Source organism: Plecotus auritus (genome assembly GCF_963455305.1).
Source record: "Plecotus auritus genome assembly, chromosome: 1".
Taxonomy (NCBI): domain Eukaryota; kingdom Metazoa; phylum Chordata; class Mammalia; order Chiroptera; family Vespertilionidae; genus Plecotus; species Plecotus auritus.
The window spans coordinates 167,975,474-168,001,441 of NC_137770.1; the positions used below are offsets into that span (position 1 = coordinate 167,975,474).

At 40.8% G+C, this 25,968-nt stretch overlaps 1 protein-coding gene across 1 annotated transcript in view; it reads right to left on the bottom strand.

Annotated features, from left to right (window-relative positions):
* The window catches only part of ENPEP (glutamyl aminopeptidase), an 86,400-nt gene extending 62,963 nt beyond the window's left edge, over positions 1 to 23,437 (bottom strand). Inside the window, exons 1-3 of the mRNA XM_080658401.1 lie at positions 22,542 to 23,437; positions 7,216 to 7,357; positions 4,633 to 4,764 (exon numbers count right to left, since the gene is read on the bottom strand). Coding sequence (XP_080514527.1) covers positions 4,633 to 4,764; positions 7,216 to 7,357; positions 22,542 to 23,149 — 882 coding nt within the window. The 5' untranslated portion in view covers positions 23,150 to 23,437. The remainder of the gene's footprint in view (positions 1 to 4,632; positions 4,765 to 7,215; positions 7,358 to 22,541) is intronic.
* Positions 23,438 to 25,968: the final 2,531 nt, after the last annotated feature.

A 25,968-nucleotide genomic window follows, 5' to 3' on the forward strand; every position in this document is an offset into this window, starting at 1 on the left:
ACCATCTGTTTCATTATCAATGCTGAGGTAGAAGGATGGGAAAGAAGAATAATTTTATATTGTTTTTAATTCTATAAATGCATATTTAAGGTACATAGTTGATATTACTGAATATAATATCTATTTGTTTAATTTTACAAAGTTTATGTTTTTCGAAGTGGTTTTCAGCAGTGGGCAGGAAGTGAGGGGGAATAAAACTTGGTAGAAAGGAATTGTGATACATTATTTTCAGGTTTTGTTGGTGACTGCCTTATCATAGGATTGTGATATATTTCTTCTAAATTTTAATTTGCTCCTGACCCATAAATTGTAAATATGCACAAACTTGGCTTGATGTTTGGGTGACTAAGAACTATTTTTCTGCTGTGACTATAAATATTGAAAACATGTTCAGAACTTTGAGTTCAGTACTCAACTGCTATGAAGTACTGTTTGAGAAGAAACCCAACGCTGGCATTTAGGATATACAAAGCATTTCTTGGCAGCTCACTTTCCATTTAAGTCAAAATTTTTTTGATGCTTGCTGATTATTATTACTGTAGTAGAATTTTTTTAAAAACAAAAAATAACATTTAAAAATCTAACTTACTCATAGAACTTCTTATTATTTTACTAATATTTTATTTTCAGGTGTGTTTTTAAAATTTAAATAAAGAATAAGAATCACTAGCAATCTTCTATGGCTTCCTAAATTAAATATATTCCTTTGGAGAAAATTAGTGCCCTTAATTTAGAATAAACCAATAAAAAAAGAAAAATGTTATAAAATCAAAATCCTTCAGAAAACTTTAGCAAAACCACAACAAAACCATATTTTTTTAATAATAAAATAAGCCTGAGTTAAAATGGCTATGAGAGGGAAGCAAGTAAGAAGACCTAGGCAAGTTGGAGGGATTCATTCACAGATATAATTCTAGGTGTAACTATTCAGAAACCATCCTGTGAGACCTTTTGGAAGAAGGTACAATATAATATTTTACTGAGTTATTATAATTAATATGGTTATAGCATAAACCTAATTAAATGCATAGTTTTAACCAGCATTCTTTTAGTGAACAATTCTTCCTAACTTCCTCTTCTCATGAAAGCCAAGAGTTGAATAATCTTCTGCCAGGTAACTGCTCTTTTTAGCACATCCTTCTTTACAGAAGACAAAGGTCAAATGCCCAAAGAAATTCAAGACTTAATTAGAACTTACTGTTTTTCAAGGATTGCCCTTGCCATTTAACTTGTCCTGAATGGTTCTTAGGAGACTAGTGCAAAGCTTAAAATTCAAATTCCCTTTGAAAAATGAATATTCCTCCATTTGCTATAATTTGGATACAGTACAGGCAGCATACTAAAAACCTAGGTATAGGATATCTCAGTATCAATCCCTACTATATCAACATTAAGGTAAATTTCCCTGAGAGCTAGTTTCACTGGCAAAGTTGCTGAGGATGTAGTTCAAATGTACCTCAGATAGCATCACAAACCTATTAATCTCTATTTATAAAAGGTTAATATGCAAAGTGTCCCCAAGGGAGTTCTACCAGGAGACTGGAAGTTCTATCGCTCACTATGACATGCACTGACCACTGGGGGTGACACAGAACGAAAGAAGACCCCAGCAGGCAGCCAGAAGGAAGGCCCCGGCCGGCAGCCAGAAGACCCAGATCAACCTTGATTGCTGGCCAGGCCTAGGGACCCTACCCATGCATGAATTTTGTGCACCAGGCCTCTAGTTTAAAATAATTTTACATATGGTAATATGGGACTCTTCCTTTTTCCTATTTGCTTTATTTCTTCCAAATTTTTTATAATGTATGTGCATTAAACCTATACTTTTTAAAACTTAAAAATAATAACTCACATTATTCTGGATTTGAAAATGGATTGCAGTATATTCCAATAAGAGACTTTGAGCTAAACTATAAAGTTAATAACATGCCTATTGGGGATATTCTTTCCCAAGATATGACTCCTGCAAGAGCAAGAGAAGCACATTTTAGCTCAAGAGTTAATTCACATAACTAAAATATCATATAATATCTCTACATTTTATACAGTTCAGAGTATTTTGTTTTTTGGGCATAGAATTTGGTGATTTTATTTACTTTTAAACCCTTATTTCCTTTAACTAACCCTGAAAAAGACCTCAGGCATAGATTTCTTGCCAACAAAGCTGTAAAAAAAAATCCACCAATGGCTGGCCTCCACTGTTGCTAAATTACTGTAAATTACTCTTCAAGTTATTCTGTTTTTTTCAGGATTGAATAAAAATGTAATACACCTAACATTCAAAAAAGGAAATATGCAGAGTTAAAATACCTCTGAGCTACTTTCCAACTCAGTTACCTTTTTTCTTAACAATTTTTTAGGACAAGGTCCTCCAATATAATTTTTTCTCATTAGCAACAAGGATATCTACACTAATAAAAGTGTAATATGCTAATTAGACTGAACATCTTCCGGATGACCTTCTGGATGTCCTTCCGGACAAAGCCGCGATGGCAGGGCCAAGGCAGAGGCAGTTAGAGGTGATCAGGCTGGCAGAGGAGAGCAGTTAGGAGGATCAGACCAGCAGGGGAGAGCAGTTAGGGGGATCAGGCCAGCAGGGGAGAGCAGTTAGGGGAATCAGGCCAGCAGGGGAGATCAGTTAGGGTGATCAGGCCAGCAGTTAGGGGGATCAGGTTGGCAGGGGAGAGCAGTTAGGAGCAGTTAGAGGTGATCAGGCAGTCAGGCAGAGGCGGTTTGGTGCGATCAGGCAGGCAGGGGAGCAGTTAGGGGCATCAGGCAGGCAGGCAGAGTGGTTAGGGGTGATCAGGCAGACAGGCAGGTGAGCAGTTAGGAGCCAGTGGTCCCGGATTGCGAGAGGGATGTCTGACTGCTGGTTTTGGCCTGATCCCACAGGCATCCAGCCTAAACTGGCAGTCAGACATTCCCCAAGTGGTCCCAGATTGGAGAGGATTAGAGAGGGTGCAGACCGGGCTGAATGACCCTGCCCTATGCAACAATTTCGTGCACCGGACCTCTAGTTTTAACATAATGAATGGTTCAACTACTACTATTGGCTATGCTCTGTCCAAGTAAATAATTAGAAAGAGCACAGGTTTTTGCAGGAGGGAAAACTCTGTCTTCTCTGCATGGGGCAGAGGGAGGGGGCACCTACTCTTCTCAGCTCCGCATCTCACTTTCACTGAGTTCTCCTGACTCGAGTCTCTGGTAAGTATCCAAAGAGAGTCTGGCTTTCTGTTCATCTCTTATCAAACAGATGACTAGAAAGTAATACAATATGACAGTATTATCTTCATTTCCCACCCAAAAGAGGAAAACTTCGCTGGATTAAAATAGAATGTTATGCCCTCAGCTTTGAAAGAAGACCCATTTAAGAACTATTTACCACTTAAAAGATATTTGGGGATCTTTTCCAAACTAGATTTTCCATTACATACTTCCAAATTCTCTATATAGTGAAACCCATCCTTAGAGCTCAGCTAACTTACACAGGCTCTAATGGCTCCCCCAGCCAGTATACATAGCTACGTAGTAATATTATCTCTTAGCCAATGGGAGCATCAAAGCAACATATGTGATAAAGGAAACACAAAAGTTGGATGTAGACAACCCCTTTGAAAAGGCCTTTCAAAGTCCCTTTGAAAAATGAGTATTCCTCCATTTGCTATAATTTGGATACAGTATAGGCAGCATACTAAAAACCTAGGTTTAAGATATCTCATTATCAACCCCTATTGTACCAACATTAAGGTAAATTTCCCTAGGAGCTAGTTTTACAGTAAATAGAGAAATCCATTCCTTTCTTCAAGTGATGGCCAGGCAGGATAAAGTTATTTTCAGAATATAATATTTCAGAAGCATAGCAGGCCACAGTATTTGGGAAGATTTGAGGATTTTGAGTCTCCACCACTTACCTATTGAGTGATCTTGAACAAATTACTTAAAATTAAATTTTAATTCTCTCATCTTTAAAATGGGGTGATAATTTCTTATAAAATGATATCGAAAAAAATATGAGAATATATATTATTATAGCACAAAGGCACAGATGTGGAATGATAGGCCTAGTGTTTAGGAGAGAAGCAAAATGGGGGCCTCCAAAATGAGAAAAATGATTAAGTAAAAGTATTTGGTTTTTTAAAAGGAAAGTATTGAATTAGATATCTTGATTAAAAATAAGCTTAGTATTTATATTTCCTTACATTTTAATAAAATGCTTATTGACACTTATGCTTACAGAAATGGCACCAACAACCTCTCACTGCTAGTCACTCAAAGGATTTTGGTCCACCTCTGGCTTCCTCCTCCCTCTCTGGACCATCTGGTGCCCCACCCACACACAAATACTCAACCATTTTACTAAATTGGGCATTCCCTAATAAATTGAGGCTACCCATTTCTATGTCTGTTGTGTTTGTCTATTTTTCACCCATATCCTTTTAGTTTACATTTTTCTATGTTGTTCAGGGTACCATCAATCTCACAGACCTGGGTAACTTTTCTAGTCTGTCTCATAAAAAAAAAAAAAAAAAAAAAAAAAAAAAAAAAAAAAAAAAAAACAACACTCAAAAAAAGTAGAAAATGAATTACAAATACACAAGTGATAAAATTTTTAAAAACTATAATGTGACTCACAGGTATTCCCCTCTTTGATGTTCTTTTTATGGGGTGAAATTGATGCACAGCAAAGCACACCAGGTAAGTGCTCATGGGAACAGACTTCTGGAAAATTGTTCGATTCCATTTGTCATCCACTGACTCTTCTTTCTGTTGAAAACAAAAGATAATATTTTATTTATCAAAAGGTCAATCATGTCCAAAGACAAATGATTGCTCCGAACTTGACTTTCTACTCAGAAGTCCTTTGTCAAAGCTTAGGGGTAAAATTTCTTTTTAGGGGTACAATGGTGTTGTTGAAAAGGCTATAGGAAATTTTATTTTATTTTCATTACTGTGAAAGAGTGATTGAACTATACACTGTATAAAGCTTCTCAGGGAAATACAGTTTTGACTGTGTTTTAAACTGGACAGGAATAAGTTACCTTTCAACATAAAGCACACAATCCTGACCATAATATTTTTTAAAATCTTTATTGTTGAAAGTATTCATATGTCCCCCCTTTTCCCCCACTGACCATAATATTTGAGGAGATACTGTGATTTCTTAAAGAGGACAAGGCTAGTGTTCAAAGCTTTGCACAGAGGAAGAACTAAGTAGGTATTAGCTGATTTGAGCATGTGCAGGAGGGCAATAGCTGTACCAGGCATAGCAGGATGTTGGGTTCTCTTTTCCATGTCTGGTTGTCTACAACAAAGACCCAAGGTATGGTCACTAAAGTCACTGCCCCACTGTGGGAAGAGAGGATTCCATTGCTTGGTGCAACTACTGATCCATCTGTCTGGTTTTCTCTCCACGCCAGCTTTGCTTCCCTCACTGCCAATCACCAGTCCTAATACTCCATCTATGAATATTTGCCCAACTCCTGCTACCCATTGTTTAAACATTCCCACTTGCCCTGCAGCCACACAGTAAGTCACAGACCAGTGAGAAGCTTTAAAAAGGGATTAAGCAAGGGAGGCTGAAGTAGAAATGATGTGTCGTTCACAAGGCAAGTGTACGTACACATGTGCTTGTATGGGAGCATTGGAGCTCCAGGGAAGTAATATGCTCTGCAATAAAAACCTACTGGCATTAGTTTTGATCCCCTAATTATTCAGAATAGTCTCTTCTTTCCAGGATTTCCAAAAGTATATTCTACAAAAGTTAAAGGTCACATGGGGAGGTCTTCAGCAGACGTTACTAAAGTTGGCATTCTTTTTCCTCCCACCTTCACCTTCCATCTTCCATGCCAAGACATTCTAATAACATTTTACTCTGATCCAGTCTTCTTCATTGCAGTTTCATATGTTAAGTTTATCCTGTCATCTTTCTTCTCCAATCAAAACTCAATTGCTCAGGTGCCTGACACTGGAAGAAAAGTTGATAAACTAATTCACACTGGGGCATAGATAACTGGTGGCAGTTCACTTTTCTTCCCTATATCAGGGAAGTTTTCTGTCATTATTTCTTCAAACAGGTTTTCTATTCCTTGCTCAGTTTCCTCTCCTTCTAGAACCCCTATTATGCGGATGTTGTTTTGTTTCATGTTGTCCCAAAGTTCCCTTAGGCTCTCCTGCTTTTTAATTTTTTTTTTCTAGAAGCTGCTCTACTTGGGTATTTTTTCCTACCTTGTCTTCTAGCTCACTGATGCAGTCCTCTAATTCTTCTAGTCTACTCTTGATGCTTTCTATTGAGTTCTTTACAGCAGCGATGTCATTTTTCATTTCTTCTTTGTTCTTCATTTCCTCTTGGTTCTTACAAATATTGTTGAATTTGTTTTCCATTCTTTTCAGCCACCTTATGACCATTTCTCTGAATTCTTTCTCTGGAAGGTTGCTTGCCTCCTTTTCATTTACTTCCTTTTCTGGTGATGCCTGCTTTTCTTTCATATGCGGGCTGTTTCTTTGTCTCCCCATGGTCTCTCTTCTCTGGATATCTGGTTATGTAGTTCTCTCTCTCCTTATCCCAGGAGAAATCTGACCCCTCCATGGTGGAGTGTAGAGCTCCTCTGAATCCGCGTGTTTGCACCAATTGGGGACTGGTGTTCTGGGGTTGGCAGCTGTTCAGTGGGTGCCGTAGTTGCAGATTTTCAGGCTTCCGATAACATCCACTTTCCCCTTCAAGATGGCGTGGTCTCTGCGTCCAAGCTGGTGACTCCGGGAGGGGACCCAGCATCAGTGGGGGCTGCCTGGTCAGGGGAGCCCCATCCAGCAGTCCCCCACCTTCTCCTGGAGTATAGCTGTCCCTTAACTCTCCAACAAACACTCCCTGTGCAAACCTCAGCTGCTCTTTCTATCTGCTCCGGGACAAGCCTCGGGACAGGTCCGTCTATTCCACCACCATTTTTTTTCCTTCCGTCGGCAGTTCACTTTTAATCCTCCTAAGATTTTGTTTGTTTTAGTTTGTTCTTGTGGGGTTTTTTTTAGGAATACTTATAATAAAGACAGATAAAGACTTCTAGGAATTCAAAGGAAATGTATTCTGAAACCTCTAAATAAGCTATTAGAGCACATTTAATTTTAGAATTCAGTGGTGTTCTTTCATAGCAAATCAGGTAATTTACCTGATATTTTAAACTAATTATATTCATAAACAAACAATTTTTCAAAAATACTCACCTGCACTGGCATATTTGAAAGTGCCTTATAGTCTTTGGGGTGGACGATAGATATTGTGTAAGTTGCCTTTTTGTTGGGCTCATCAAAACAAGGGAAGGATTTCCTGGCATCTGTTGGTTCATGATCAGTGGCTGCTATGCTCCTTGGAAACAAACACACACAAACAAAATCCATGTTGTCTCTTCTGACAGCCCTTATGTTTCTACTCCTACAGAAAACAATCAACTGTGTAATTATATCCGTTACATTTCTTAAAATGAGTCTCCATCCACACTCAGGTATTTTGGTGCCATAATTAAAAATACGTGAACTGTGGATGAGCAAAAATAAACCCATTTATGAGCTATCACTCTCTTCACCACAAAGTGGTCGAACAACAAGTAGATAATCACAAAACCACTCCGGGCTTGTCGGGAACTGCCCCTGTGAGAGGGAGCAGCTGTGTTCCGTCACAGAGCAGAGGAGCATGTCCCAGAGCCCCAGCTCCTGTCCCTGATGGCACATTCTTTCTTATTTATGTTACTCCAGGGACAAAACCCAGTTTCATTTCCATGCAAAGGAAGGCTCTGAGTAATCAGCCAGGTGAAGCAACCTTTGGCCAAGTTTAAAGCCCATTTTTGAGAAGAGCATTTTTTATGGCTCTAACTTAGCATATGCTACGTAAGCAAAAATGTTTACATTTAATATTTCCATCACTTCCAAGTGGAAGTACTTTTTCTGAACAGTTGCTCAAAAAAAGAACAAAAAACAATGAATATATAATTTTTATGTGTAGTCATATCACAGTAAGACAGTATTATTATATTACTGATAGGAAGAGTAAGCAAAGTAAAAAAAAATATAAAAGAAAGGACAAAAATGTTGGCTTATATTCATTAATAATTTGTGTAAGGAAAATATTTTGTTCTTTGAGATCCTTAGGGATTAAGGAAGGTATATCATAAAGATCACCAAGCTAAATTATTAGATCATTTATTCATCCAACAAATATACACACACACTGACACACACACTTGCTAGGCATTATTCTAGGTGCTAAGAAAATAACAATGACAAAATAGATAGATAGATATACAAATAGGTAACTGAATAAGTAAATAAATAAATTAGGAGCATGATGGGAGCTCTATACAAAACAAAACTGGGAGTGACAGGGAATGATTGGGGAAAAGTGGTGAGCAACATTAAGTATAGCAGTCAAGGACAATCTCTTAGAGGAGGTGATGGCTTGCTGAGATCTAAATGATGAGGGAAAACCAAGTAGGTGAAGATTAAGGAAAATGTGTTCTAGCAGAGGGTGCACAACCTCTAAGGTGGAAAATAACTTAATGTGGTCTAGAACCTGAAAGGTGTCCAGTGTGGCTGAAGTCTGGTGAATCAGAGAGACTTGGAAAAGTAATTTCAAGAGCAGAGACCATACTAAGGGTCTGGATTTCATTTGGATTCAAGGGTATATTTTTTTAAAATATATTTTTATTGATTTCAGAGAGGAGGGGAGAGATAGAAACATCAATGATGAGAGAGAATCACTGATTGGCTGCCCTTTGCACACCCCACACTGGGGATTGAGCCCACAACCTGGGCATGTGCCTTGACTGGGAATTGAATCATGACCCCCTGGTTCATAGGTCAAAGCTCAACCAACTGATGCACGCTGGCTGGGCAAGGGTGTATTATATACATTAATTTACTTTAAAAATACTATGTCTTAGCCCTAGCTGGTTTGGCTCAGTGCATAGAGCAGTTGGCCTGCAGACTGAAGAGTCCCAGGTTTGATTCTGGTCAAGGGCACATGCCCTGGTTGCGGGCTCGATCCCCAGTAGGGAGCATGCAGGAGGCAGCCAGTCAATGATTCTCTCTCATCACTGATGTTTCTATCTCTCTCCCTCTCCTTTCCTCTCTGAAATCAATAAAAATATATTTTAAAAAATACTATGTCATGCCGAAACCGGTTTGGCTCAGTGGATAGAGCGTCGGCCTGCGGACTGAAGGGTCCCAGGTTCGATTCCGGTCAAGGGCATGTACCTTGGTTGCGGGCACATCCCCAGTAGGAGGTGTGCAGGAGGCAGCTGATCGATGTTTCTCTCTCATCGATGTTTCTAACTCTCTATCCCTCTCCCTTCCTCTCTGTAAAATATCAATTAAAAAAAATATAAAAAAAAATACTATGTCATAGCTCAACATCCATCTATAAGAAATTAAAATATTTTTGAATTTCTTTTAAAAATCTCTCAGGATATAAAAAGTACTTGATAAAAACTCAGCCAAGAAAACTAACCTACGTAAGAAATACAACCAGAAAAGTGTCTGTCTGGAGAGGCTGTTGACTCAGGGAGGGAACTTTCTGGAATGATTGAAAAGAATCTTTATCTTCATAGAAGTGTGGATATCAAAAATCATAATTCATTGAATTGTGCCTATTAGATTTATGCATTTGCTGTATACAAATTTCTCTAAAAATAACTGTAAATCACTATTGAGCTTTAGTAAGTAGTTTTGTGTTGTTGCAGGGTATGGGTTAGCAATTCAGGAACAACCTTCTCTATATGCTTCCTTGAGCCAATAAAAAAAAGTAGTGGAAAGCAGCTTTCTCACTGTTGGGGAAGAGAATTCTAAATTTGTAAAGGGGGAAGTTTAGAATATATAAATACAGGTTTGGGATAAATTCAATGATTTTCATCTAGATAAGGTAGATAGATATAAAAATACACAGAGACATATGTTTCCTAGCTTTGTCTGCCGAGTAAGACTGGATGCAATGACAAGCATGTAGCAATGAACACAATTACCGTATTTTTTCGTGTATGAGATGCCCCCATGTATAAGACACACCCCATTTTCCAACCCAAAATTAAGAAATCAATATTTTAAACATTTTGCTGGTTTTCCTCTTAAGGCCTTCTTCTTTTTTGGCATCTTAAAGAGTTGTTCTTCCTGTTTCCTCCACTGTCTGATCAGACACTCAGTGGGAGGAGGTCCAAATTGTCTCTCTGCAGCTCTATTTCCATGCTCTTTTGCATAGCTGATTACATTCAGTTTGAATTTTGCAGAGTAAGACAATCGCTTACTGGTATTTATCTTTTTATTTTTTGACATCTTTATGGGCTCAGAAAGCTCGGGTCCATGTTCCATCTGCACACTCTCAACCTCCACCTCCACCTCCAATTATAACATCAGCTGACATCAGTAACAATAAGGCTCATGATTGGAGGAAGCCTGTTTGACAAGGTACGGGCAGCTATGCACCTGCTCGGCTCCCTCTTTCGCTGACTTCTGTATATAAGATGCCCCTCGATTATCAGTCTAATGATTTTAGAAAAAAATAGCGTCTTATACAAGGAGGAATATGGTAGTTGCCAGATGATCATTTTTAAATATCACTCTCCACTCAAAGGAACCAGGACTCCTTAGAGAAATGGCTGATTCCAGTGCGGGGTCAGGAAAAGTCCAAGATAATCCTGGAGCATCTCAGTGTGCCAAAAAATAAGTAAGTTCTCAAAGAATCATGGGAACACATAACAAAGACACAGGAATCTGCTTGAGGGGACTACCACTAGCCAAATCTGGGAGAATTGGAACATCAAAATAAACGATGGAATTATAACTCATTAAATGAAATAAAAATCCATGAATCCTTAGTCTGATAAAAATGAATGAATAGCCCTAGCCAGTTTGGCTCAGTGGATAGAGTGTTGGGCCGCAGACTGAAGAGTCATGGGTTTGATTCTGGTCAAGAGCATGTACCTAGGTTTTAGGCTCTATGCACTGCCCAGTCCCCTGTCAGGGCACCTGCAGAAGGCAACCAATCTATGTGTCTCTCTCACATCAATGTTTCCCTCTATCTCTCCCCATCCCTTCCACCCTCTCTAAAAATCAATGGAAAAATATCCTCAGGTGAGAATTAACCAAAAATAAATATAAATACCCTATATAATAAAAGGGTAATATACAAATAGACTGAAGGGCAGAACAACCAAACAACCAAGCAAAGCATAATATGCTAATGATATGCTAAAGCTGCTCAACCACTCACTATGATGTGCACTGACCACCAAGGGGCAGATGCTCCCACCGTAGGTTAGCTTGCTGCTGGGGTCTGGCCAAACAGGACTGAGCGAGATGGGCCAGACACGACCTGGAGCCCTCCCGAGGTCCCTCCCTGGCCCAGTTGTGCACCAGTGGGTTCCCTCAGCTTGGCCTGCACCCTCTTGCAATCCGCAACCCCTTGGGGGATGTCAGAGAGCTGGTTTCAGCCTGATCCCATAGGCAACTCCCCTTGGGAGGGCGTCAGACGCAGGGCTCATGGCTGGCAAGCGCTGCTGCGGCAGCACGAGCCTCTCCCTATCGGGACTGATTGGGCGTGAGCCCACAGCAGGCACAGTGGGGCCAGGATGAGTGCGAGTGGCAGCTAGAAGCTGCAAGCAGCATTGGACTGCGGGTTTCAGCCCGATCCCTGCAGGCCACCCAGAGGGACCCCACCCATGCACATATTCGTGCACTGGCCCTCTAGTATAAATATATATATATATATATATATATATATATATATATATATACTATTATCCTATCTAATAAAAGAGTAATATGCAAATTAATCATCACCCCGCTACACCCACAAGCCACGCCCACAAGTCACGCCCACCAGCCAATCAGGAGCGAATATGCAAATAAACCCAACCAAGATGGCTACAGCCACAGAGAGCAGGAGGGAGGTTTGGGTTTCCCTGGCAATGGAGGAAGCCAAGCTTTCCGCCTGCCCTTGCTGGCCTAGGCCTCCACTCAATACTACAAAGTTTCAATGATAGAAGATACATAAATTCAAACAGAAATGGCGGCAGCCACAGAGCTGGAGAGAGCAGGAGGCTAGGGTTGCCCCCGGCGATGGAGGAAGCCAAGCTTTCCACACACCCTGGCCAGCCCAGGCCTCGCTTAAGGCTACAAAGTTTAAATGATAGAAGATACATAAATCCCAACAGAAATGGCTGCCGCCATGGAGCAAGCAGAAGGCTTGGCTCCGCTCCAGGCTACAAAGTTTCAATTGTAGAAGATAAATAAACCCCAGATACCAGGGCCTCCGCTTGGGTTGCCACGGGGCATGGCCAGCCTGCAAACCACCACAGGCCCCTTGCCCATGCCGCCCCACACCCCAAGGGAACCCCCACCCTGATCCTGGACACCCTTCAGGGCAAACCAGCTGGCCCCCACCCGTGTACCAGGCCTCTATCTTATCTAATAAAAGAGTAATATGCAGATTGATCATCACTCCAACACACAAGATGGCTGCCCCCATGTGGTCAAAGATCCTGCCTCCATGTGGACACAAGATGGCCACCACAAGATGGCCAGCAAGGGAGGGCAGTTGGGAGGGACCAGGCCTGCAAGGGAGGGCAGTTGGGGGCAATCAAGCCTGCAGGGGAAGGCAGTTAGGGGTGACCAAGCTAGCAGAGGAGGGAAGTTGGGGGCGACCAGGCCTGCAGGGAAAGACAGTTGGGAGGGACCCAGGCCTGCAGGGGAGAGCAGTTGGGGAGGGACCAGGCCTGCAGGGGAGAGCAGTTGGGGAGGGACCAGGCCTGCAGGGGAGGGCAGTTAGGGGTGACCAGGCCTGCAGGGGAGGGCAGTTGGGGGGGACTCAGGCCTGCAGGGGAGGGCAGTTAGGGGTGACCAGGCCTGCAGGGGAGGGCAGTTGGGGGGGACTCAGGCCTGCAGGGGAGAGCAGTTGGGGGGGACAAGGTCTGCAGGGGAGGGCAGTTAGGGGTGACCAGGCCTGCAGGTGAGGGCAATTAGGGGTGACCAGGCCTGCAGGGGAGGGCAGTTAAGGGAAAACAGGCTGGCAGGGTAGCAGTTAGGCATCAATCAGGCTGGCAGGGGAGTGGTTAGGGGCATCAATCAGGCTGGCAGGGGAGGGGTTAGGGGGTGATCAGGCTGGCAGGCAGAAGCGGTTAGGGGCAATCAAGAAGGCAGGCAGGCAAGCAGTTGGGAGCCAGCAGTCCTGGATTGTGAGAGGGATGTCCGACTGCCCATTTAGGCCCACCAGGATCGGGCCTAAATGGGCAGTCGGACATCCCTCGAGGGGTCACAGATTGGAGAGGGTGCAGGCTGGGCTGAGGGACACACCCTCCATGCACGAATTTCGTGCACCGGGCCTCTAGTATATTATATATCAGGTTGTGAAAGACAAAGAAAGACCAGGGACTGTTTAGTTTAAAGGAGTCTAAAGAGACATGACACTAAAAACAATAATGGATCTGGACTGTGAAAAAATAGCTCAAAAGGACATTTTGTGGTTAACTGATGAATTTGATTATGACTGTGGATTAGGTAATTATATTATATCAACATAATTGATATAATATATTGGTTTTGATAACTGCATTGTGGTTGTTGGAGACTGTTCATGTACTTAAGAAATATATACTGAATGCTGAAGTAAAGGGAAACAGTGTTTCAATATACTTGAGGGAGACATTGAAGGGGGAAGGGAGAGAGAGGAAATAAGACAAAATGTAAACCATTGGTGAGTCTGGGTAAAATGTTTCTAGGAGTTCATTGTACTATTCATGTAACTTTTCTGTAAGTTTGAAATTATTTCAAAATAAAAAGTTACTCAAAAAAGTCTCAGCCAAGAGATAAGTAATTACTGATGAGTTTCCGTGATCATAATTTAACTAGTGCATTGAAATTTCCAGCACTGTGCAGATTGCAGTGAATGGCAAATACATCAGGATTAAAGAAACCTGTACACCTTGCTGGGGTACTGAGGTTTTCTAGTAAGCTGCACCAAGCTCCAATCCTATGTTTTGTCAGCTGCCCCTTTCTTCTGGATTCTTCTGGCTTCTGATTTCTTCCAGAGGCAGAGGAAACGGAAAAGTCACTCTGCAAGGATGTTGCAGCTTAGTCTCACCTCAGAAATAAGCCAGCTAACTACTTTGGGAATATAAGTGTGTGTGTGTGTGTGTGTGTGTGTGTGTGTGTGTGTGCGCGCCTCTGTGTATGGAAGGTAAGGGTGAGGAGGGAGTTGAATTACATGTTCCTAAGTAATAGCCGTGGGGTAGGTTTTCAAACACTTTACCAGTCTCTGCTCTATGCCCCAGCACCCAAGAGAGTCAATCATTTTCAATCCTTTCCCCATCTATCTTTAAAAGAGGTTGTGCTTGAAAATTCAGAGGTCCTGTACTTTAAAAATGGAACATAGCAGTGTAGGAAATGTCTCTGTGTGGTGTATTTGCTGGTCCTATCAGTGAATGTTAATCACTGCAAACCCATGCAGCTACAATAAACTGGACGTACATTGGTGTAGGTCAAGTGACACGAATTAACAAGAAGAATTACAGAATGTTCACTGTTATTTCTAAATTGTAGAACCAATATGATTTTATGGGGGAAATTCTCTTCTAAGAGTAAAACATCCTAGATTCTAATTAATCTTTAGCCCCTTATGTGTACTTGCACAAATTACAAAACCTACCATTCTCAGTGCCCTCATCTATGAAAGCTGGTTACCAAAGCACATCAGGCCGCTTCATAGGGCTGGGAGAGAGAAGGGCTAGGTCATGTGTAGTAATATATTTGAAACTCCCTTGAAATTTACATAATGGGATTGGATATACCTCATTCTACTTTCTTAAATTCTGGAACGCTAGCTATTCTTTTCTTTCTTTCCTTCTTTCTTTTTTTTTTTTCTTCTCTCTCTCACTTTCTTTCTCACATAGCATATGCAATTTTACTCAACCAAAAAAAAAAAAAAAAAGTCCTAAATGTATTTGTCATTTCTTGGTGGAGACACCAACACTTCATTCACGTATCTTACAAAAAAGGGACATTCTAGGATTGACAACACTGTGAATCCAGTATTCCGACCATGTAGGCTCTACTTGATTGGTTAAGATCCTTCCATCCTGTGACCACACCAGATGCCTAGGCCCCCAAAACAGCTTTGCACAGAGTGCTCCAAAGTCAAGGCCTGTAAACCAACCCGAGATCAGGAAGCACAGTCCCAACCAGGGTGCCATGGTAGGTCCAGGCTTAGGTGAGCCTGACTATGCTTTATGATGTAGCACCTTCCACAACCAATAGACTTCAAAATTCATTCAGACACAAGTATCTGTACAGGAACAAAATTAATTTTTAACATTTGTATGTAAATACTATAGGTGATAAAACAATTTTTAAAAATAACATTTTTCTCATGAACTCCTGTATGACTCAAAAGCTCCTATTTAAATATGCTAAATTCACCTGGCTGGCATGGCTCGCTGTTAACCTATGAACCAGTAGGTCACGGTTCGATTCCCAGTCAGGGCATATATATGCCTGGGTTGTTGGCCGTGCAGGAGGCAGCCAATCAATGATTCTCTCTCAACACTGATGTTTCTATCTCTCTCTTCCTCTCCCTTCCTCTCTGAAACATATGTTAAATTCCTTCCAAAGTTACTAAAATTTTGTATATATATGCAAATTTGAAAAGGAGGTATATGAGAGAGCAGTACAAAACAATTTTAGATCACAACTTCTTTGGGGAGGTTTTATTCAGTGATTAACTTTTTCTTTTTAAAATCGGCTGAATTGTGTTGCAAATTAATGCGGAAAGCCTGGCTAATAGCACAGTATGTTCAAAAGTGACTGCTGGGTCTGTTCTGAATAATTACCACGCCAGGCAAAGGCGCTGAGGTAAACCACTTTTCCCTGGGGGCCTTGCTGTGCTATGTTAATAATACCCTTTCCAGGCCCAGCACATTAAAAATATAATTCTATGTAGCTTATTAATTTATAAAAGAGCAGAATACCCCTCTGACTTCTCTGAGTAAATCACATCAAGGTGACTTTAGAGAAAGCTGGAGAGAAGAGGAGGTGATGATGCAATGCACTTTGAATCAACTTAAAAAACACACAAAACCCACTACTATCCCATAAATCATCTGGCAGACTATTTCCAATGAAGACTCTCAGGCTATATTCAGCAATTTGATAACTTAATCCAGCAAAATAAATAGCAAGGTCTAGGTAAAAACCTTAAACAAAAGGCTTCTGACACAAATGGGGCAGCCACAGTTGCTACGTGTCAGTGCAGACCAAAGCGAGTGTTCCGTATGTAAGAAGGGAAGTTGATTAGTGCAAGACAGCCCATCCCGCTTACTCAGATTCCAGCATGCTTTTGGTGGTTTGAATGAAAACATTAATTATTTACCTTTATCTTCCAATTATCTTTCCCTATGTAGAAGACATGCAAGGTCAAGTGAAATCTTTTTTGTTTCCTTGCTCCTAAAATAAATTACTAAGCTTTCTGCAACAAGTAAACAAGTCAAAAAAAATCAATTCTTTATTGATAATGGATATGCTGATAGCTCGACATATCAATCTAAGAATATAATGAATAAACTGACACACACATCCATGCATGTGGGAATATACCACACACACTGACCTAAGACCATCCCACTGATTTCCTTTTTTTACCACATTTCCACCTAACTCCTAAATCTTTATCACAAGCCTTCACCTTGTGCTGCAGACGTATTTATCCAAGTGCCTCGTAGACATGTCTTCCTAGATGTCTGACAGGCATTCAACACATCTGACACTGAACTTAAGACCTTCCCTTCTCAATCTGGTTCTTCTCTTCTATTTCCAATTGAAGTGTGGCTCTTACTTAGATCAGCTATCTGGGGCATCCTAGGCCCATAAGTTTACCTTAACCCTCTGCATAGTCAGTTTGCAAATCCTAATTCCTTCCCTCCAAACTGCCTTCTCTATTGTGTCATCTTCTGTCTGTCTTGAAGCCACTGTCCTACCTGACCTTCATCTCTTTCCTGGGTCATTGCACCGTCTCCCGTATACCCATGTATGGATTTGGCTCTTTCCTTCACCATCCACTTCTAAATGGTCACCAGCTAATTTTTCCTTCATAATGCCTTTCATCAGCTATCCTTCCTTTTCTTTCTCGTGGGTTTCCCAGAGTTACCTCTAGCTAACTTCTTCCTATAAACCTCTCCCACTAACTAATTTTTTCCCCACTCTGCTCTTCTGACTTGGTGCCTTTCCTTTCTACTTGCTTTTACCTTCTCAGTTTGCCTATTAAAATCTCACCATAATATTAAAGTCAGTGTCAATCCTACCAATGTTATGAAGATGATCCAGAAAAATCAAGCTAGAAACCATCTGTCCTCCTTTAAATTCTTGTAATTTCTATCAATTCCAATCATCTCAATCCTTAAAGTATAAAGACTGTGTTCCTAAATTTAAAAAGAAAATATATTCCAATTCCACTTCCCTTCAATAAGATGGGCAGAAAAGAAACAAGGAAAGTTTTCCCCCCTGATTTGGAAGGTAGAGATGTCGTTGGTGGAAGCTGGACTCCTTCATGGGAAAGGTGCCGTAGCCATGCGGCCTGGCCCAGCTTGTGCCAGAGGACATTACGAGTGGAAAAGCCATATATGCATTCAGTAATATTTGAGTGTTCAGTGTATGCCAGACAGTGAACAAGAGAGACTTGGCTTACTCTCAGAGACCCACAAAGAGTCCACAGTCACATATGGTAGGGAAACTACAACTATGGCAGTCTCTGGAAATTCATAATGGACACTGTCAGATCACACAAGAAATCCTATTGTATTTAATATTATTGCCCAAACTAATTTGGCCACAGTATCCCTTCCCTACTTTTGTCCTGGCAAAATCTATTGCTATCCCATGCAGCTAGAGCTCTGTGCAACACACTTGGGGAAATGCTGTGTAAGATTAGTTTAAATGCCGAGAAAGAAATGCTCAATTTGGGAGAGAAAAAAATATTGTTATACACTCTGAAGATTTGAGTAGAGGGGACTCTGTCTGGGAAAAAAACAACTGAAAAGAGTGTGGGGGTTTGGGTGGTGTGGGCAGGGAAACATTTCAAAAGTTTCAATCCTTTTAAGTGCTTTTTCTCAGACCTTAAGGGAGTAGTAGGAAAAGAGACTTTTAAATTTTCCACACTTTCTCCTCCTAAGCCTCACTATAAGTCTGTTCCCAGCAAGGTGACAGCTTGACATAGGGAATTCTCAGCTGGCTCGCCCGTCTTCTACAACTCTCCTTTACCTTAGCATTTTGAGGGAAAGAAACTACTGAGTTCATTCATGTTTAGTTTGCATCATGGCTGCAACTATCATCTCCCAAACTGCTAATACTCAATCCTGGAGTTAAATTTTACGTTAAGGCTAAAAAGTCAGAGAATATGATTTTAATTGCATCAAGTGTATTACTACAGTGGTACTTTAAATTTCATTAACTTCCAATATTACAAAGCTCACTCTATAATGTGAAAGCATGGTGTTGCTCCAGTGAATCACTCTTGCCATCTTTATATGGACAGACATGGGAAACCCTAGAGGCCTGCACTGTCCAAAGGCTTGAAAGAAATGCATTTTTTTCTCATATGTCTGAGATATTTCCTAACAAGCCAAACCAAAAGTATTCCATTGAGCCTAAATGAAGTTATTGAGTATGTGCCAGGGCTATTCCAAAGCGTGTATGCAGTGCACAACTGGCTGCATCCTGTGTAATATGAGAGCCTCAAAAGCTACCAATGAAAACAAACTCGGGAAGACCAATCTTCCCTGAGAACCGAGCAGCACAGGCCTTCCTCACCAATCTTGCTGTCGCACAGTATTTGCTGCCCAACAATTAGGACAGCTGAGTTTCCAAATGTCAGCTCTCACATATATATTTTATGGTAAAATTAACTGGTGAGGTAACATAATCCAAAGAATCAGAGTAAGTAATATACATTTTAGTATATATTGTGGGGTTTTTAAAAAAATATATTTATATTGATTTCAGAGAGGGAGAGAAACACCAATGATGAGAGAGAATCATTGATCAGCTACCTCCCGCACGCCCCCCTACTGGGGATTAAGCCCGCAACCCAGGCATGTGCCCCTGATCAGAATTGAACCTGGGACCCCTCAGTCTGCAGGGTGACTCTCTATCCACAGTGTGTGTTTTTTAAACTTATGAAGTATGTAACATAAATTTATTAATGGAACCTTGTTTCATATTTTTTGGCCTTCCATTAGTATATAGAATTTTAATGAAATATTTTGATGGCTTTACTTGGATGAAATTCCTATTTATTTTCACAACCTCAGAAGCAGTTTTAAAGTGTGAGAAATAGTAATTTTAAAGCTTGACTCACTTTACACTAATGAATTTTTAGAATCTCTTGAAGGCGGATATTCTTCAGAATAGTATGCCTTTTCCACCACCAAAGCGCAAACACTTTAGAAAATTATGTTACTGTTAGTGTGGCTCAGAAAAGTAGGTACTTTGATGCATTGTTGGTGGAAATGTAATTTGGGACATACTTTTTGAAATTTGGTTTGGAGACACATACATACACATGTGCATGCACATGTCATATATATGTGTGTCATATCTACACTAATAAAAGAGTAACATGCTAATTGACCGTACCTTCATAACACTCACCAGCCAATCAGGAATGAGTATGCAAATTAACCCAACAAAGATGGTAGGTTAATTTGCATACACAGGCGCCGAGTGGCTGGGGGTGGGGCGGGACTCTTGCATCGTCGCCATGGCGACAACTCAGGCATTCTGCACCACCCCAGCCGCTCCGGGCCTCTGGGCAGTGTGGGAAGATGGAAAGGCGGCTCTGGGCTAGAGCAGAAAGGTGGCTCTAGCCAGAGTGAAGTGGTGCCGGCAGCCAGGGGAAGGAAGGCCCATTCTTGCACAAATCTTCATGCATCGAGCCTCTAGTATATACATAAATGTGTATATATACACATGTGCATGCATTTATACATATGTAGTTTGGACCATTTTCCTAAAGAAATCTTAGAAAATGTTATACATTATTATAGAGATGTTCATTACATTTTTATAGGTGTTTATAGGTAAAACATAGGAGCAACTTAAATGCTCAGGTTTAATGGAACAATTGAATAAATTATATTCATACAATGAACTACCATGTATCCATTAAATCATACGGAAGAATAGCAAATGACATGTTAAAGTGTTGATAAAAAGCTAAAAGCATGTTGCACAACATAATAATGCCATGTTTATGTGTCCAGAAAAAAATGCTAAAAGAATATTTGCCTAAATATTAACAATGACTATACTTGAGTGATGGACTTATAAATGGTTTATATTTTCCTATAAAATGTTCGCTGTCTTCCAAGTTTTCTGTGGCAATGTGTACTTAACCTATGTTCTTTTCTGACTTTTTTATAGTAATAAAATTCTGGAAACAACTCAAATGTCCATCAGGGAATTGGTTTTAAAAAATAGTGCATTCGTGCAGGGGAATATTATACAATTTTAAAAATCTGACTCTTAAAAATATTTAAGAATGAATGGGAAATGCTTATAATATGTTAAGTTAAAAAGGTATATAGATGGATTGCCATTTTGTTAGCCTAGAAAAATATTAGAATTACATTAACATGTTAATGGGGTTACCACTGAATGGTGAAAGTGTCTATTGGTTCTTTTGCTTTTCCTTTTTAATAATTTTCTATGCATTCAACATTTGTAATTTTTATAAACAGAAAAATGTGAACTATAAAGAAGTTTATTTGGTTACTATTGATATTAAGATACATCATCTATAGGAGCATGATCCCTTCACACTGGCATTTCTACTCAATGTAGCAGTATACTACCCAGTAAGATAGGGATATTTAAATTTTTTATTTTAGTACTTGGGTCTCTCTGACAAACAGGAAGAATTTGGGGCAAAATGTTTGCTTTGCTCTATAAGATGCTTAAAACAACATGGGAAAGGGGTGTACAGTGAGCTGGCTCCAGATTCACATTTCTGAACTGTGATACTAGGGTTTCTTAAATCATTTACCTGTTCAGAATCTAAGTAAGCAAAAGTCAAAGCAGTTTCAAGTTCAGTGACACTTCAGGTGTAGCCTTCCTCCTTGATACAAGGGCCACACCCACAGTGTGAAGGTTTTTTAAGATCATTGAGTTTATACCTTTAATACAACTCTAGTGGCAGCCTCTGACTGATTGTCAAGGCAAGTAACATCTTTGGCCCTGACCGGTTTGGCTCAATGGATAGAGCGTCAGCCTGCTGACTGAAGGGTCCCAGGTTCAATTCCAGTCAAGGGCATGTACCTTGGTTGTGGGCACAACCCCAGTAGGGGGTGTGCAGGAAGCAGCTGATCGATGTTTCTCTCTCATTGATGTTTCTAACTCTCTATCCCTCTCCCTTCCTCTCTGTAAAACATCAATAAAATATATATTTTTTTTAAAAGTAACATCTTTGTTGGACTCAGGAAATGAAATTGTGTACATACACACACACACACTTGGAAGACTGTGGTGAAGAAAATGTTTTTATGTCCTTAATTATATATCTTTAATGTTGCAAAAAGTTTATAAGGCATTACCATGAATACTGCATTATGGGCAATAAGTCCAAAGATTTATCTATATGCTGCCACTGATGTGTGGACTCAGTATTTATTGAAAGCTTATCTGTAAATGATTCTGGCTAAATGAGATAAAGGACACAGTCCTGTCTTCATTCCTAGATGGAGTCACAAAGACAATTCCATGAATTTTACATACTCTCTCCATGTCTTTTCTCTAGTAAAATAGTCAAAATTATAATGGACATGCACAGACTTTCACTTAAATTGAGTGTAATAGCATTTTAAAGGTTCAGTTTAAAATCATCGCCATGGGGCCCAAGAATATCACCAGTGAAATTTGCCAAGTACATGTATTTAAAAAATCTGAGTTAGTTTATATTAAATATAAAGGATACGGCCCTGGCCGGCGTGGCTCAGTGATTAGAGCGTCGGCCGGAGAACAAGGGCCAATGGGTTCGATTCAGGTCAAGAGCAGGTACCTGGGTTTTGGATTCCCCTCCCAGAATGGGGCACGTTCAGGAGGCAATTTATTAATGTGGCAGCTCTCACATCGATGCTTCTCTCTCTTCTTCCCCCCCTCCCTTCCACTTTCTCTAAAATCAATGGGGGGGGGGGGAATCCTCCAGCGAGGTTTAACAAAAATAAATAAAAATAAAAAGGATACGGTTTAGCATATAATGATTTTTTTCCAAAGGAACAAAAGACTTACACTGATTTTTCTTTTTTACACTCTGTGCAGTTCACTCAAAACTTTCAAATGTTATGATTATGAACATACACCAGGGCAAGACTTTTTGCTTCCCAGAAACACAGGCAGCATTGACGTCAAGGATACATATGAGACCAACAAACTAGTTAAAAGGTGGAAAGCGAAAAAGAAAGAAAAAGAAACGGAAAGCAAGCGTGTGCGTTTAGGGGAAATAGAGCAAAAAAATCAGTATTTACTTGGTCTGTCCGTTCTCCACGTACGTCGTCCTATAAAAGCCCACGAGCGAGCCGTTCAGCTGGCCGGCGAACTCCAGGGTCAGGAGGTAGGGACCCTGGCCGCCGGTCGCGGGGAGCTCTTCCTCGGCCTCCACCACCACGTACTCCTGCTTTTTGTACTCGAAGCAGCGCTGCACCCGCACCGGCGCCCCCGAGGGCCGCGTCAGCACCGGGAGCCGGCTGATCTTGGTCTCGCGGAGGTGCAGCCACAGGTGCCGCGTGGGCGCGCTCACGTTGATGGAGATGGTCACGGTGCCCGTGTACGTGTCCTCCTCCAGCACCGGCTTCACCTCCAGATCGTAGTGCACCGGGCTGATGGAGTCGGGCAGCCTGAAATTCTTCCAGCCTCCACTTTCATCGTCACTAGCGGGGCAGACCCCCTGGTCCTGGGGGGGGCTCGCGGTGGGAGGACCGTGGGTGGAGGCGTTTTCAGCGGGGTCACACGATCTGGTCAAGCCAACAGCAAGTCCTACTATCAGCCCTACACCCACAACCACCGCGCAGATGATGGCCACATGTTTCCCTCTAATGCAGTATCTCTTGGAGTCGTCTCCCTCCGCAAAGTTCATTGTTGTTTCCAAAGTCAAATGCTGCTCTGGAAAGGATGTTAAAATTAACTGACGAACGTCGGCAGACTTCCTTTTTTAAATGGGAAGGAATGCCCTGGTTTGGGCAGCCTGTTTTCACTTCCCCCACACCTCTCTCTCTCTGGCTTCTCTCCCTGCACGTTTCCCCCCCGGCCACTCAAGGATGAATGCCGAGGAGGGGGTGAGGTGGAAGAGGAGCTGAGCGGGAGGGAGAGGACTGACGAGAGAAAATTGTCCCCCGCTCCCTTATAAACAGTGCATCCCCACCCCACCCCTCGGGCGCTGGAGGGAGTTAAATATAAAACAGGGCTTAGCTTATCAGCCAACGGGAGGATGGTCCTTTGCCAAAGCTCTGTCAGCAGCTTTCTGGAGAACATTTGGGAAAGGGGTGTGCTTGCCATAGAAAAACTCAACCTTTGTCACTGCGTCTCTGCCTTCTTCCTGCTGTGCTCACAGACTCTCTCTTCACCAAAGAGCTTCTTGAATTTCAGCTGTTTTATCAGGTAGCTTGCCAAAGAAGCTAAGTGTTTTCTTTTCATTCTTCTACTCATGTTATGTAAACATTCAGATCCTGCCTTTTGCCAAAGTCATGTCCTGGAATCGGATGCTCAGAGTGATGCATAAATTCAAGGACCACTTAGGTATTCAGTGAGTATTTGTTGAACGGGGGAGTTAGTAAAGCAGAGCTAGGTAACCCTAAAGGAGCACAGTGGATGCTGGATGAAAGAGAAGGTGAAACATGAAGAAATTAGCCAAAGCAGTACTGGACCTGAAAAGCCCTAGAGACAGAAGGGGAAAGGATTGGAAAATCAGAACTATAAGGAAGGTAAACTTGTTAGATAATCTTGTTAGGTTAGATACTTGAACTGGATTAGATAAATTTATCTCTGCACTTTGCCTGCAAGGGATATTTTCTTTAGATTTTGATGTGGTAGATCACATTTGGAACAGATTCTGATGGGAAAGGAGGCCTGTTGGGAGATTCATTATTGCTTCTGAATGATAAGGTCAAGGGGAGAAATCACAAGAATGACCCCCTTGTTAAAATGTAGGCACCTGAGCCTTCTCTATTAGCAGCAATACAATAATAATTATAAAATTTCTGAAAACTTTCTATATGCCAGGTACTATACTAAGAACTTCAAAGAAGTTATTTAAATATTTCCAACAACTCTATATGAGTGGTAATATTATGATGCTCATTTTAAAAATGGGAAGACTGATATTTAAAACGGTTAACTCATTTGCTTAAGGTCACAAAACTGATAAATAGCAGAATTAAGGTTGGAACCCAGGTTGTCTAAATCCAAAGTCTATATATCTAACTCACTGCCTCCATTCTCTGAAGAGGAGAAATGTTTAAAGGGTAAGTAACTATGAAAAACTTGATCAATATTTCCCAAAGTGCAATCTATGGATATTAATAGATATACTTATGTTAGGGGCAAAAATAAAATATTGGGGACTAGTTATGCTTATGGGAAATATTAATCATGCTCTATTAACCATGATTGCCTTGTTCTCTTTAAAGAAAGGACATTCTAGCCCTCGCTGGTTTGGCTCAGAGTGTCAGCCTGCGGACTGAAGGGTCCTGGGTTCGATTCCAGTCAAGGGCACATACCCACGTTGCTGGCTTGACCTCCAAAAGGGGATGTGCAGGAGGCAGCCAATCAATGATTCTCTCTCATTATTGATGTTTCTATCTCTCCCTTCCTCTCTGAAATCAATAAAAATATATTATTTAAAAAAGAAAGGACATTCTAACTTGGCTGGAAGTTGTATGTCCCAGGACCTGGGAATCAGCCTTGGACCTGGGAGTCAACCTTGGACCTAAGAATCAACCTTGAAACCATTCTCATTCAAGAACTGCCTATTACCATGGAAAGATTAACAACCTTATCGCCCAAACGATGAAGTCCCACCCCACTCTCCTACTTCCCCATACCTGTAATCCTTATTTCCCCATGTAATCTTTGTTTTACCCTATATAAGCAGCTGGCTTACAGGGGGCTGCAGAGCAGATATTTGTGGCTGACCTGCTGCTCTCCCATACTGCTGGCAGTATTGGAATAAATGCTCATATATGATTCAACCTTGTCTCTGCTTAATTGGCTCAAGTAGAGACAGGCAGCACAGACCCATTGGTTTCCGGTTTCACTTACAGAACAAGCAATGCTGGGTTAGAAAAGTTAACAAGTTCTTTCACTACCTTCCATTCTCTCAGAGCCTCCAGATGGTATTACACATACTGTGAATGTCCCAGGTAGGATGTACCATTGAGTAGTTTCTACACTTAGTAGAAACATTTGTCAGTGTTTTTTTCTATATCTATTGATATGATAATATGATTTATATTTTTTTATTTTGATAATGTTGTGTATCACAATAATTGATTTGCAAATACTGTTCCAACTTTGCATCCCAAGAATAAATCCCACTTGATCATGGCATAGGTCTTTTTTTAGTGTATTATTGAATTTCACTAATATTTTGTTAAGAATTTTTGCATCAAAGTTCATCATTGATATTGCCTATAACTTTCTTTCTTTTTTTATTGTCTTTTTCTGGTTTTGGTATATAGTAATGTTAGCCTCATAAAATGAGTTTGGTAGCCATCCCTCTTCTTCAATTTTTTGGAATAGCTTGAGAAATATAGGTATTTATTGTTGGAATGTTTGGTAAAATTTACCTATGAAGCCATCAGGTCCATAACTTTTGTTTTTTGGAGGTTATTTTTGGTTACCAGTTCCATTTCATTAGTAGTTATGTGGACAAAAGGGGCCACATGCTGACCTGACAAG